This window comes from Oncorhynchus mykiss, chromosome 2, assembly GCF_013265735.2.
Source record: "Oncorhynchus mykiss isolate Arlee chromosome 2, USDA_OmykA_1.1, whole genome shotgun sequence".
Lineage (NCBI taxonomy): Eukaryota > Metazoa > Chordata > Actinopteri > Salmoniformes > Salmonidae > Oncorhynchus > Oncorhynchus mykiss.
This window is the reverse complement of record NC_048566.1, coordinates 54,449,463-54,463,887: the sequence shown is the minus strand read 5'-3', so window position 1 is coordinate 54,463,887 and position 14,425 is coordinate 54,449,463. Positions and strand designations below refer to the sequence as shown.

The following is a 14,425-nucleotide window of genomic DNA, read 5'->3' as shown; positions in this document are numbered from 1 at the left end:
CAAATTCCCATGTGCATCTCTCATTTAATTGGGCCTAAAATAGATTATTATAATTTAAAGTTCTTGCTCTATGTATCTGACAGGAAGCACGGTTTTCTAACATACATAATTTAACAGGTGAACAGACTGTTGCGCCTATTGAATTGTGTAGGCTACCACTCTAAGTTGGCCTACTTGTAGTTTTCTTCTTTTTATTAGTAGACAATGTTTCAGATTTCAGCATATTTAGGTTTGGGGAAAAGTGAATGCGAGACTATTGCATTCAAAATATCCACAACAATTAGCAATTGTTGTTCTATTTCAGAAATGGACAGATAAAGCAAATGTCACTGCAAAAGAAAACATTCTGAGAACACCTCCAAAGACATTTGATCAAGTTCACAATGCATTGTTATTTCCTTTAGATGCTGTCTTGCCTAATTCCAGTACTTCCAAAGTGTACAGCAAATAAGGGCGTTATAGTCACCATAAAAGGTGAATGATTGGCGTTTTTTAGGTGGAGTTATATAATGTTTGAACACACACACATAGTTTTACGGAAGATCTGATTTATCATTCATAAGGGGAAACATGCGTATGCCATGTGCCAAGTTTATAAATCTCAACATTTTGGTGGGTGCGCAGTCTTTTCAGAAATCGTGTACACATCTATTTAGTGTTACATTTACCCAACGGTTATAAATGAGGCCCCAGGCACCCCATTTTAAGCGGTTTTGCCACAGTAAAAGGCCAGCAACACTCCATATTATTCAGAGCCCCATTAAATGACACCATATAGGCTATATATTCTACAGACCCTACTGAGTTCTCCCCACCCCACCTTTGCATCGCCCTTAAACTATACTTGTCCTTATAAGCCAATATATTGTGTGATTTGCATTAGGAATGTATTTGACATTGTAACATGTTTTAAAAAACGAATAAAATACAAATGTCACTTAAATATGAACAAATATGAATCACTGTTAATGTTTAGACAATTATTTGTCATTCATCATGAATAAATACTGGTTATTTCGTGGGGACTTTTATTTAGAAGATTTCCGAAATTCCGTGACCCGGAAGTACCTTTTTTTTAGTGTTGCTGACGAGACGTTGATAGCCTTGCTCTGTTCTCAAAACATTTACATTTGTTGGCTAATATAGCCGAATGCATTCTTCTTTGACCTTGCCTGCTTTAACGTGTTTAAAGGGGAGTACTGTAATTCAAGAGAAGCGAGATTTAACAGCACGAAGTTCTGATACTTGCACGGTTTTGAATGTGAGCTTGCTAGCTAGCTATCTTCAGATGATGCATTAGCTAGCTAGCTCGGTGCCACCGAAATTGGGGACAACAAAGTTGATAATCGAATCCAGAAGTTAGCCCAAACAAACAATACGAATTAGTTTGGATGCAGCTTGTTTTGTGCTTTGAAATAATGGGTTTCAGTCAAACGAATTACTGTATCAACCAAGCTCAATTGAGTTTTTCATGTGAGCACTGAATAACCTTGTTTCGGTATTTTAATGGGAGGCGGGCTGCGTTGGAGTAGTACATCTAGTGGGCGACACTTGCGAAGAAGGCGAAGGTGCCGGCGACGTGCTGGGCTTGGATGGACTCGCTTGCCGGGTACGTATACAAAGCGGCTGCTGAGGGCCGAGTCCTGACGTTGGCCGCCCTGCTGCTCAACCACTCCGAGGCTGAGACACGATATTTACTCAGTTACGTGACCCACCTCGCTGGCCAACGGTCAACTCCTCTCATCATTGCATCTCGAAACGGACACGACAAAGTTGTGAGGCTGCTGCTGGATCACTACAAGGTGGATACTGAACAGACTGGCACAGTCAGATTTGACGGGTTAGTATTCATTAATTGAATCATTGGTCAGTCAATTGTGTGTGATTGCACTTTATTTCTGCTGGCAATGGTGGGAAAATTAAGCACCGTAATGGTCTTTTATGTCAAATGCATTATTTGCTGGAATTATTTGCTGGGTAATTCATTTGACCCATCTGTTCTCCCTCCTTCAGGTATGTCATTGATGGGGCCACCGCCTTGTGGTGTTCGGCTGGCGCAGGACACTTTGAGGTGGTCCGCCAGTTGGTGTGCCACCAGGCGAATGTCAACCACACCACTGTCACCAACTCCACCCCCCTGAGAGCGGCCTGCTTTGACGGGCGCCTGGACATTGTGAAATACCTGGTGGAACACCAGGCCAACATCGGCATCGCCAACAAGTATGATAACACCTGCCTGATGATCGCCGCCTACAAGGGCCACACGGACGTGGTGGGCTTTCTGCTGGAGCATGGCGCTGACCCCAATGCCAAGGCCCACTGCGGGGCCACAGCCCTGCACTTTGCTGCTGAGGCAGGCCACCTGGACATCGTGAAGGAGCTGGTGCGCTGCCAGGCAGCCATGGTGGTGAACGGCCATGGCATGACACCGCTCAAAGTGGCGGCGGAGAGCTGCAAGGCGGACGTGGTGGAGTTGCTGCTGTTGCACGCCGAGTGTGACCCACACAGCCGCATCGAGGCTCTGGAGCTCCTGGGTGCCTCGTTCGCCAACGACCGGGAGAACTATGACATCCTCAAGACCTACCACTACCTCTACCTGGCCATGCTGGAGCGCCACCGCGATCTCGGCGCGCTCATCGCCAAGGAGCTGCTGCCACCCATCGAGGCCTACGGCGGTAGGGGCGAGTGCCGCACCCCGCAGGAGCTGGAGGCCATCCGGGCGGACCGCAATGCGCTGCACATGGAGGGTCTGATGGTGCGCGAGCGCATCCTGGGCTCGGACAACATCGACGTGTCACACCCTATCATCTACCGGGGTGCCGTGTATGCCGACAACATGGAGTTCGACCAGTGCATCAAGCTGTGGCTGCACGCGCTGCTCCTGCGCCAGAAGGGCAACCGCAACACTCACAAGGACCTGCTGCGCTTCGCCCAGGTCTTTTCGCAGATGGTGCACCTGAAGGAGCCGGTGGGGGCGGAGCCAGTGAAGCAGGTGCTGCACTGCAGCGTGCTGGAGATCCAGAGGAGCATGGCCAGGGTGGAAGCAGCGCCTGAGGCCGAGCTTCACACGGCCATGGACAACTACGAGTCCAACGTGTTCACCTTTCTTTACCTGGTGTGCATCAGCACCAAGACAGTGTGTGGTGAGGAGGAGCGCGCCCGCATCAACAAGCAGATCTACAACCTGATCCAGCTGGACCCGCGCTCGCGGGAGGGCTCGTCCCTCTTGCACCTGGCCATCAGCTCCAGCACTCCAGTGGACGACTTCCACACCAACGATGTGTGCACCTTTCCCAACGCGCAGGTAACCAAGCTGCTGCTGGACTGCGGCGCGCAGGTGAACGCGGTGGACCACGAGGGCAACAGTCCGCTGCACATCATTGTGCAGTACAACCGGCCCATCAGCGACTTCCTGACGCTGCACGCCATCATCATCAGCCTGGTGGAAGCGGGCGCCCACACTGACATGACCAACAAGCAAAAGAAGACGCCACTGGACAAGAGCACCACGGGAGTGTCGGAGATCCTGCTCAAGACCCAGATGAAGATGAGCCTCAAGTGCCTGGCGTCGCGGGCCGTTCGCCAGCACCAAATCACATACCGCAACCAGATCCCTAAGACTCTGGAGGAGTTTGTGGAGTTCCACTGATCCACCTGGCCATGGAGACCTTTTAAACAATTAGAATCTCTTGTTCTTTTTTTGTTTTATAATTTTCTAACAAATCAGAACAGTGCTGGCTGGGGATGATTATGAACAGTTTGACACATTGTGGTTTTTAACAATGGTTCCCTTTTTTTCTATTATAAGTATGAATTGCGAGTACCAGCAGGAGCGCCCATGTTCTCGTTCTCCAGATCTCTTACTGAAGTGTGTTACTGTCTGTGGTTGTCATTCTGACTACTGGGTGTCACCAGCAGAATGAGGAAATTGACAGCCTGCTTTGTGCTTTCACTTTCCCAGAGTGTTCCAAAGAGAATACTTGGCACAGCCAAGCATCCACACAATGGTGACAACAGCAGGACCATTTGACAGCTTGTACTGCATGGATCCAATTGTCCCAGACATCCAGCTGGGTTCGCAACCATGAAAAGTAACATTACACTCTTGATTCTTTTTGCCTTATCATGTTTGCCTGTTGCAGGGATGCTGTGTGCCATGTTGCAATGATTATTGGGGTCAGTGTTTTTTTGGTGTGTGTTTGAGGGAGCGAATGCGTGTCAGTCAGAAAAAGGCTGGGAGGTGAGACGGTAGTAGTTAGTCTTGGCGATAGAGAATAAGCAAGAAATGCACGGCTTTGCCAAGCAGCCAGTCAAACTTGTGTGTTAGACAGTGACGCAGAGATCTTGTGGGACTTTCTTTTATTTCAGTCACCCATTGCTCTTTAAAGTTTTCACGGTTCCACTGATGTCTACATTTTAGACAGTGGTTTGCCTTGTGATTCTCATTTCTAGTTGGATTGTCTGCCTATGTTTGGTTCCAAACTCATGACTGGTGATTGAGTATTGCATTATAATAACAGATCGTTTCAGATTTCTCTAGAAGAACAGCGAGCCAACCCACACAGTACAGAGAGAGAGAGAGAACTGCTGGACAGCACTTTATACTTATAATAGGAGTATTTTATTTTTCTTTCATAACTGATATTTAAAAAAAACTAAAAATCAAAAGAAGTTTTATTTAAGAGGGTATGTTTGAAGATATATTTTTATGGAAAAAACATCTGTGGAAGTAGATGTAAAAGGAGCTTTCTTTTACACAAACACTGACTGGTAAAGATGTGCCTGTGATTCTATTTAGATTTTCTCTATCGGAGTAATTAGGCGTAGATGTCCCCTTTTAACCAAGTCACCAACGCATGTGGGTTGTTGGCCATCCTGATGAGCTTTACTACAGTGTGAGGGAACGAGCTTGGCGGCTGTCTGTGGAGACTCCATGGCTTTGGCTGAGTATGACCACATACGGGCCTTTAAATGGATGCTGCTGGTATTGATGTTTGAGCATGTCTTCCATTCTACGTCTCTTGGATTTGTGTGTGGGTGCGCATGCTGAGATCGAGGGAAGGACTGTGGAATGTTCCTGGCGGGGTTGAATGTAGGCCTATAATCTTTTCCCTCATGCTTGTAACATGTCGTTTGTCCATGATAGCCAACGATTTGTACTGTCCGTCCCTGTTCTGTTTCCCAATCAGATGGTCAGAGATTAAAGCTGAGAATGAAAGGTGATTTCTGCCTATTTTTCTTTGATTTTCATCGAAGTGATACTGTGACCGTAGCGTGCCGTTAAGTGTGCTTTCTACTTTAAAAGGGCGTGCGTGTTAAGACTTTTTAAATGCTCTCGCTATTGATTTGATCTGATTTGGCTTTTACTGCATGACACTGTTTAAAACAAAATCTGGAGTGGAGAATGTATGTACATTACCAGTCAAAAGTTTGGACACACCTACTCATTCAAGGGTTTTTCTTTATTTTTTTACATTTTTCTACATTGTAGAATAATAGTGAAAACACAAACTATGAAATAACACATGGAATCGTGTAGTAACCAAAAAAAAGTATTGTTATTTTATTTAACCTTTAACTAGGCAAGTCAGTTAAGAACAAATTCTTATTTACAATGACGGGCAAACCCTAACCTGGACGACACTGGGCCAATTGTGTGCCGCCCTATGGGACTCCCAATCACGGCCTGTTGTGATACAGCCTGGAATTGAACCCGGGTCTGTGGTGACGCCTCTCACACTGAGATGTACTGCTGCGCCACTCTGGAGCCCTAAACAAATCAAAATATATTTCATATTTGAGATTTTTCAAAGTATCCACCCTTTGACTTGATGACAGCTTTGCACACTCTTGGCATTCTCTCAACCAGCTTCACTGAGAATGCTTTTCCAACAGTCTTGAAGGAGTTCCCACATATGCTGAGCACTTGGCTGCTTTTACTTCACTCTGCGGTCCAACTCATCCCAAACCATCTCAGTTGGGTTGAGGCCGGGTGATTGTGGAGGCCAGGTTATCTGATGCAGCGCTCTTTCACTCTCCTTGGTCAAATAGCCCTTACACAGCCTGGAGGTGTGTTGGGTCATTGTCCTGCAAAAAAACAACTGATAGTTCCACTAAGCTCAAATCAGATGGGATAGTGTATCGCTGCAGAATGCTATGGTAGCCATGCTGGTTAAGTGTGCCTTGAATTCTAAATTAATCACTGACAATGTCACCAGCAAAGCACCCCCAAACTATCACCACCACCTCCTCCATGCTTCACGGTGGGAACCACACATGCAGAGATCATCTGTTCGCCTACTCTGCATCTCACAAAGACACGGAGGTTGGAACCAAAAATCTCAACATTGGACTCGTCAGACCAAAGGACAGATTTCTACTGGTCTAATGTCCATTGCTCATGGTTCTTGGCCCAAGCAAGTCTCTTCTTATTGGTGTCCTTTATTAGTGGTTTCTTTGCAGTAATTCTACCATGAAGGCCTGATTCACGCAGTCTCCTCTGAACAGTTGATGTTGATGTGTCTGTTACTTGAACTATTTCTGAGAAGGGTAACTAATGAACTTATCCTCTGCAGCAGAGGTAACTCTGGGTCTTCCTTTCCTGTGGCGGTCCTCATGAGAGCCAGTTTCATCATAGCGCTTGATGGTTTTTGCGACTACACTTGAAACTTTCAAAGTTCTTGAAATTTTCCAGATTGACTGACCTTCATGTCTTGAAGTGGTGATGGACTGTCTTTTATCTGCATACTTGAGCTGTTCTTGCCATAATATGGACTTGGTCTTTTACCAAATAGGGCTATCTTCTGTATACCCCCCCCCCCACACACACACACACACACACACCACCTTGTAACAACACGACTAATTGGCTCAAATGCATTCAGAAGGAAATAAATTCACTTTGAACAAGGCACACCTGTTAATTGAAATGCATTCCAGGTGTCTACCTCATGAAGCTGGTTGAGAGAATGTGTGAAAAGCTGTTAAGGCAAAGGGTGGCTACTTTATAAAATATATTTTGATTTGTATAGCACTTTACTACATGATTCAATGTGTTATTTCATAGTTTTGTTGTCTTCACTATTATTCTACAATGTAGAAAATAGTACAAATAAAGAAAACCAATGAATGAGTAGGGGTCTGTCCAAACTTTTGACTGGTACTGTATATCAGGTATTTCTATTTTAATATTTTGTATTTGGGGTAATGGTTGCAAATGAACCCAAAGACAGTTTAACCCAGTTTTTTTTTTTCTTCAGCAGTTTACATGTTTTTTGGAAAGACTAATGTGTTGAAGACATGAAAGATATTGCATATGTACAAAGTTGGTGTCATATTAAAGCTCAGTGTTTCCCGTTAGCTCATTGGTTTTGTCATTCCCCTTTCAAGCTAATGCAATTTATTTAATGTATTTAATCAAAGACAGCTATCAAAAGTCGAAGTGAAACTATTTCTGTCAGAAGTTGTGGGACTGGAACGATTTCTATATCACTCCATGTGTAAAGTGATACGTTTTTGCCTTGATATGAATATTTCTTATACTTTCTTTTTCTACCTGTGTGCAATTAATATTTTTTCAGGTATAATTATCAAAGGTGTAGTAAGTATCTCCCTTTCAATAGGACACCAAAACTGCTTATAAGTGAGTACACAACCAAATGTATTGACATTGGTCCTCTCCAGTCTCCGAAAATTTTACGTGGCAATTTTGTCAGAAATCCAAGTGGATAGTGCCAAAAATTTGTCTGATGTCACATGCAATGACCTGCATACCAGATGGCCTCTGGATTGAGTCAGAACAACTCTGGGCTTAAATCTTCTCTAAAACAGATGATTCCACTGATATACCACACATGTTTCATTGCATGTGGAAGCTGACCAATTCACTCCGTGGTTACAGTATACAGATTTAATTACACATAGAAAACTCATGAACTCTTTATAAACCACTTGGCATGCTTTAATGATTTCTACATGGCCATCATTGCATCTTCCTTGAGATCCTTTCTAGGACCCCAGGTCATCTGTGTTCATATATATAAATCCACAGGTTGTACGCCACGGTGCAAAGCAGCCTCGTATTGGTGTACATACATCTGACAACGTTGTTGCACAATAGCCTTAAGTTAATATTATGTAGTTGTATAGTAATGCCACTTTAACAGTCATCGACAACTTAATTCAGTTGCGAAGGCACAGTTGGATATGTACACAATTCAAGTTTATCGTTATACGACAAAAGTGCATCAGCTATAGAATACGGCATTTGCAAATACAATATAATATTTCAGTTGCGTCATGTTCTCTTCCAAAATAAATGAGTAGGTCGTTGCTGTTGCATATTTGAGAAACGCCATAGCAAAAGCCCAAAAAATCATCAGCCATTATAGGTAATCTTGTGTTCTGAACAGGCTGCCTGGTTTTCTTTGGCCTTGTGCTGTATATTAATGATGGGCTTATTCCATTCACTCTATTATATTCAGGCACACTTTCTTAGAAAAATATTCTGTGGTCATTGGTCTGGTGAAAGATTGTCATTTGGCTTTGTGGTGATGATTATGATAGGTCATAAAGGCTGACTTGTCCAGATGGTGTCAGTCTGTTGAAGTTCCTCAGTCATAAGAGAGAGAGACAGGTGGGCCGGGAGCTTCTGTCGGGTTCTAAGACAGCGAGTAAGAAGGCTCGGCAGTGCAAGACGGGTGCTGTTCAGCCAAGGGGAATACGGACACCGAGGTCACGCCCACAGTCTTGTCTGGGGGTGTGCTGGGGGTCCCTGAGTGATGGGGCTGATGCGGGTCTGCACTGTTGCCATGGTTACCGCTCCTCTGGCATCTTCCCGTTGGCTACTTGCTCCTCCTCTTCTTCCCTCTGTTTCTGCCTGTTGAAGAAGCCCAGCTGGGAAGGCAGAAACAGAGAGGGGAAAGAGTGAAACCAAAACCCTTCACCAGGTGTCTACAGGGACCAACATACTGGTAGAAAGGCTGAGTTATCCTTGACTATACACCAGGTCATTGATTATAAACCAGGTAGTTTGGCACCTGGATGCTGATTTGCTGAAAGCCATGGTATGTCAGATCGTATACCACGGGTATGACCCCACAAATATTTTTACTGTTCTACGTTGGTTACCAGTTTATAATAGCAATAAGGCACCTCAGGGGTTTGTGGTATATGACCACTATACATACCACTGTTAAGGGCTGTATCCAGGCACTCTGTGTTATGTTGTGCATAAGAACAGCCTTTAGCCGTGGTTTATTAGTCATATACCACACCCCCTCGTGCCTTATTGCTTTATTATAATGAAGATTTATGCAGGACGACATTGATTCATTCCTACCTTCCATAGAGCCAGGATGAGCAAGGCTAGCAGCAGCAGACCACCCAGCGTGCTCCCTACTATAATCCAGATGGGAATTTTGTAATCTTCCTCCTTTCTCATCTCCAGGATTATCTAGAGGGGAAATTACACTGGACTCAGGCATGGATGGGGGATCTGGTTTGGCTGGACTTTGCGGCAAGTAAACGGTCAACAAACATACATTTAATACGGTCTGAAATGTTTTTCATTCTCTATGACTGGTGGTCTAAAATGTGGATTTACATGAACATATAATGTGTATAGGTCATACCAGCACACTCCATCACCAATCTCTGAAATGACTGTGCCTGTTCAAGTTATCAAGTTGAACCCATGGTTTGAAGTGTAGTGAAATTGTAACAAAACAAATGAAAGGCATCTACAACAGCAAAGTAATCAGTATCACTTTCTGCCAGAAGGTGGAACCATAACCACATATATCTGAGCAACTATCACCACATTCTCCTGGTCCTCCTAGTTCTTAGGCCTCACTGCACTGGCAAACCAAACAAATGTGGGCGTTCAACAGAGGGACTATGTACACTTCATTAAGTACACTCAAACCAGCCCATTCCTTCAGGCTGTTATGAAGTGTTACAAAGTGTTATGAAGCATATGAAGTGTGAGTTGGACGCTGCTGGGTCTTACGTGTCGTGTTGGCCTCTCCTCATGCAGGAACACGGGACTGGACAGACTCAGTTCTATGGAGGCTGCTGTCACCAACTCCAGAGTTTTAAACTTCACCTATCAGGGAAGAGTTTAACGAGAAAATAACTATAATTGCAATGAACAAATAACTCAGTCATCAACAAGTGACATTAAAGAACAATAAGGAATTGAATGTTCTTTACATTAAAGGGGCGATTCAAAACTTTTGCCTCGGGACCAGATCAGGACTTAAAATGGTCCACACACACATGCACTGTTGTGAAGGCTAAACACCCGAATGTTAAGCGGTACTGGAGCAACAGTCGTGACACTTAAAGGCTCCTGAATAGCTTCTATCCCCAAGCCATAAGACTGCTAAATAGCTAACAAAATGGCTACATGGACTATCTGAGTTGACCCTTGTATTTATATATTTTTTTGTACTGTCTCTATGCACACTCACAGGACTCTACACACTCACGCACACTGACACTCCAACACACACATAACATGCACGCACATTTATACTGACTATACACAAGCACACACACTCGCATACATCTTAATTTACACTGTTGCTACTCTGTTTATCATACATCCTGGTGCCTAGTCACCTTACCCCTACACACATTTGAAGCCGGAAGTTTACATACACCTTGGCCAAATACATTTAAAATATTTTTTTTTTCTCTCACATTTAATCCAAGTAAATATTCCCTGTTTTAGGTCAATTAGGATCACCACTTCATTTTAAGAATGAGAAATGTCAGAATAATAGTAGAGATAATGATTTATTTCAGCTTTATTTTTTTTCATCACATTCCCAGTGGGTCAGAAGTTTACATACACTCATTTAGTATTTGGTAGCATTGCCTTTAAATTGTTTAACTTCAATCAAACGTTTCAGGTAGCCTTCCACAAGCTTCCCACAATAAATTGGGTGAATTTTGGCCCATTCCTCCTGACAGAGCTGACACCAACCTGAGTCAGGTTTGTAGGCCTCCTTGCTCGCACATGCTTTTTCAGTTCTGCCCACAAATTCTCTATATGATTGAGGTCAGGGCTTTGTGATGGGCACTCCAATACCTTGACGTTGTTGTCCTTAAGCCATTTTGTTATAACTTTGGAAGTATGCTTGGGGTCAGTGTACATTTGGAAGACCCATGTGCGACCAAGCTTTAACTTCCTGACTGATGTCTTGAGATATTGCTTCAATATATATCCACATATTTTTCCTTCCTCATGACGACATATATTTTGTGAAGTGCACCAGTCTCTCCTGCAGCAAAGCACCCCCACAACATGATGCTGCCACCCCCGTGCTTCACGGTTGGGATGGTGTTCATCGGCTTGCAAGCCTCCCCCTTTTTCCTCCAAACATAACAATGGTCATTATGGCCAAACAGTTCTATTTTTGTTTCATCAGACCAGAGGACATTTCTACAAAAAGTACGATCATTGTCCCCATGTGCAGTTGCAAACCGTAGTCTTGCTTTTTTTATGGCGGTTATGGAGCAGTGGCTTCTTCCTTTTTATTTTATTTTTTTATTTATTTTACCTTTATTTAACCAGGTAGGCAAGTTGAGAACAAGTTCTCATTTACAATTGCGATCTGGCCAAGATAAAGCAAAGCAGTTCGACAGATACAACGACACAGAGTTACACATGGAGTAAAACAAACATACAGTCAATTATACAGTATAAACAAGTCTATATACAATGTCAGCAAATGAGGTGAGAAGGGAGGTAAAGGCAAAAAAGGCCATGGTGGCAAGGTAAATACAATATAGCAAGTAAAACACTGGAATGGTAGTTTTGCAATGGAAGAATGTGCAAAGTAGAAATAAAAATAATAGGGTGCAAAGGAGCAAAATAAATAAATAAATTAAATACAGTTGGGAAAGAGGTAGTTGTTTGGGCTAAATTATAGGTGGGCTATGTACAGGTGCAGTAATCTGTGAGCTGCTCTGACAGTTGGTGCTTAAAGCTAGTGAGGGAGATAAGTGTTTCCAGTTTCAGAGATTTTTGTAGTTCGTTCCAGTCATTGGCAGCAGAGAACTGGAAAGAGAGGCGGCCAAAGAAAGAATTGGTTTTGGGGGTGACTAGAGAGATATACCTGCTGGAGCGTGTGCTACAGGTGGGAGATGCTATGGTGACCAGCGAGCTGAGATAAGGGGGGACTTTACCTAGCAGGGTCTTGTAGATGACATGGAGCCAGTGGGTTTGGCGACGAGTATGAAGCGAGGGCCAGCCAACGAGAGCGTACAGGTCGCAATGGTGGGTAGTAAATGGGGCTTTGGTGACAAAACGGATTGCACTGTGATAGACTGCATCCAATTTGTTGAGTAGGGTATTGGAGGCTATTTTGTAAATGACATTGCCAAAGTCGAGGATTGGTAGGATGGTCAGTTTTACAAGGGTATGTTTGGCAGCATGAGTGAAGGATGCTTTGTTGCGAAATAGGAAGCCAATTCTAGATTTAACTTTGGATTGGAGATGTTTGATATGGGTCTGGAAGGAGAGTTTACAGTCTAACCAGACACCTAAGTATTTGTAGTTGTCCACGTATTCTAAGTCAGAGCCGTCCAGAGTAGTGATGTTGGACAGGCGGGTAGGTGCAGGTAGCGATCGGTTGAAGAGCATGCATTTAGTTTTACTTGTATTTAAGAGCAATTGGAGGCCACGGAAGGAGAGTTGTATGGCATTGAAGCTTGCCTGGAGGGTTGATAACACAGTGTCCAAAGAAGGGCCGGAAGTATTCAGAATGGTGTCGTCTGCGTAGAGGTGGATCAAAGACTCACCAGCAGCAAGAGCGACCTCATTGATGTATACAGAGAAGAGAGTCGGTCCAAGAATTGAACCCTGTGGCACCCCCATAGAGACTGCCAGAGGTCTGGACAACAGACCCTCCGATTTGACACACTGAACTCTATCAGAGAAGTAGTTGATGAACCAGGCGAGGCAATCATTTGAGAAACCAAGGCTGTTGAGTCTGCCGATGAGGATGTGGTGATTGACAGAGTCGAAAGCCTTGGCCAGATCAATGAATACGGCTGCACAGTAATGTTTCTCATCGATGGCGGTTAAGATATCGTTTAGGACCTTGAGCGTGGCTGAGGTGCACCCATGACCAGCTCTGAAACCAGATTGCATAGCAGAGAAGGTATGGTGAGATTCAAAATGGTCGGTAATCTGTTTGTTGACTTAGCTTTCGAAGACCTTAGAAAGGCATGGTAGGATAGATATGTCTGTAGCAGTTTGGGTCAAGAGTGTCCCCCCCCTTTGAAGAGGGGGATGACCGCAGCTGCTTTCCAATCTTTGGGAATCTCAGACGACACGAAAGAGAGGTTGAACAGGCTAGTAATAGGGGTGGCAACAATTTCGGCAGATAATTTTAGAAAGAAAGGGTCCAGATTGTCTAGCCCGGCTGATTTGTAGGGGTCCAGATTTTGCAGCTCTTTCAGAACATCAGCTGAATGGATTTGGGAGAAGGAGAAATGGGGAAGGCTTGGGCGAGTTGCTGTTGGGGGTGCAGTGCTGTTGACAGCCGTAGAAAAATGCTTATTGAAATTCTCAATTATGGTGGATTTATCAGTGGTGACAGTGTTTCCTATCTTCAGTGCAGTGGGCAGCTGGGAGGAGGTGTTCTTATTCTCCATTGACTTTACAGTGTCCCAGAACTTTTTTGAGTTAGTTTTGCAAGAAGCAAATTTCTGCTTGAAAAAGCTAGCCTTGGCTTTTCTAACTGCCTGTATATAATGGTTTCTAGCTTCCCTGAACAGCTGCATATCACGGGGGCTGTTCGATGCTAATGCAGAACGCCATAGGATGTTTTTGTGTTGGTTAAGGGCAGTCAGGTCTGGGGAGAACCAAGGGCTATATCTGTTCCTGGTTCTAAATTTCTTGAATGGGGCATGTTTATTTAAGATGGTTAGGAAGGCATTTTTTAAAAATATCCAGGCATCCTCTACTGACGGGATGAGGTCAATATCCTTCCAGGATACCCCGGCCAGGTCGATTAGAAAGGCCTGCTCGCTGAAGTGTTTCAGGGAGCGTTTTACAGTGATGTGAGGAGGTCGTTTGACCGCTGACCCATTACGGATGCAGGCAATGAGGCAGTGATCGCTGAGATCTTGGTAGAAGACAGCAGAGGTGTATTTAGAGGGGAAGTTGGTTAGGATGATATCTATGAGGGTGCCCGTGTTTAAGGCTTTGGGGAGGTACCTGGTAGGTTCATTGATAATTTGTGTGAGATTGAGGGCATCAAGTTTAGATTGTAGGATGCCTGGGGTGTTAAGCATGTTCCAGTTTAGGTCGCCTAGCAGCACGAGCTCTGAAGATAGATGGGGGGCAATCAGTTCACATATGGTGTCCAGAGCACAGCTGGGGGCAGAGGGTGGTCTATAGCAGGCGGCA

General features: G+C 44.3%; 2 protein-coding genes across 4 annotated transcripts in view; one reads left to right on the top strand and one right to left on the bottom strand.

Moving 5' to 3' along the window:
• The first annotated feature begins 1,050 nt into the window (after positions 1 to 1,050).
• fem1b (fem-1 homolog b) lies at positions 1,051 to 5,223 on the top strand. The gene is made up of 2 exons (XM_021565541.2): positions 1,051 to 1,840; positions 2,014 to 5,223. Exons 1-2 carry the CDS (start codon positions 1,593 to 1,595, stop codon positions 3,647 to 3,649), a joined length of 1,884 nt encoding a protein of 627 aa, XP_021421216.1. The 5' UTR covers positions 1,051 to 1,592; the 3' UTR covers positions 3,650 to 5,223.
• Positions 5,224 to 7,933: 2,710 nt separating this feature from the next.
• itga11b (integrin, alpha 11b) overlaps positions 7,934 to 14,425 on the bottom strand; it is a 91,037-nt gene continuing 84,545 nt past the window's right edge. For all 3 annotated transcript variants that reach the window (XM_021565519.2, XM_021565510.2, XM_021565528.2), the window contains 3 exons: positions 10,010 to 10,105; positions 9,341 to 9,454; positions 7,934 to 8,895 (listed from right to left, as the gene is read on the bottom strand). In XM_021565519.2, coding sequence (XP_021421194.1) covers positions 8,815 to 8,895; positions 9,341 to 9,454; positions 10,010 to 10,105 — 291 coding nt within the window. In that variant the 3' untranslated portion in view covers positions 7,934 to 8,814. The remainder of the gene's footprint in view (positions 8,896 to 9,340; positions 9,455 to 10,009; positions 10,106 to 14,425) is intronic.

Coding starts and splice junctions, on each gene's coding strand:
- fem1b (XM_021565541.2), top strand. CDS start 1,593: ATGGACTCGCTTGCCGGGTACGTATACAAAGCGGCTGCTGAGGGCCGA. Junction 1,841..2,013: donor GGCACAGTCAGATTTGACGG/GTTAGTATTCAT, acceptor TCCCTCCTTCAG/GTATGTCATTGATGGGGCCA.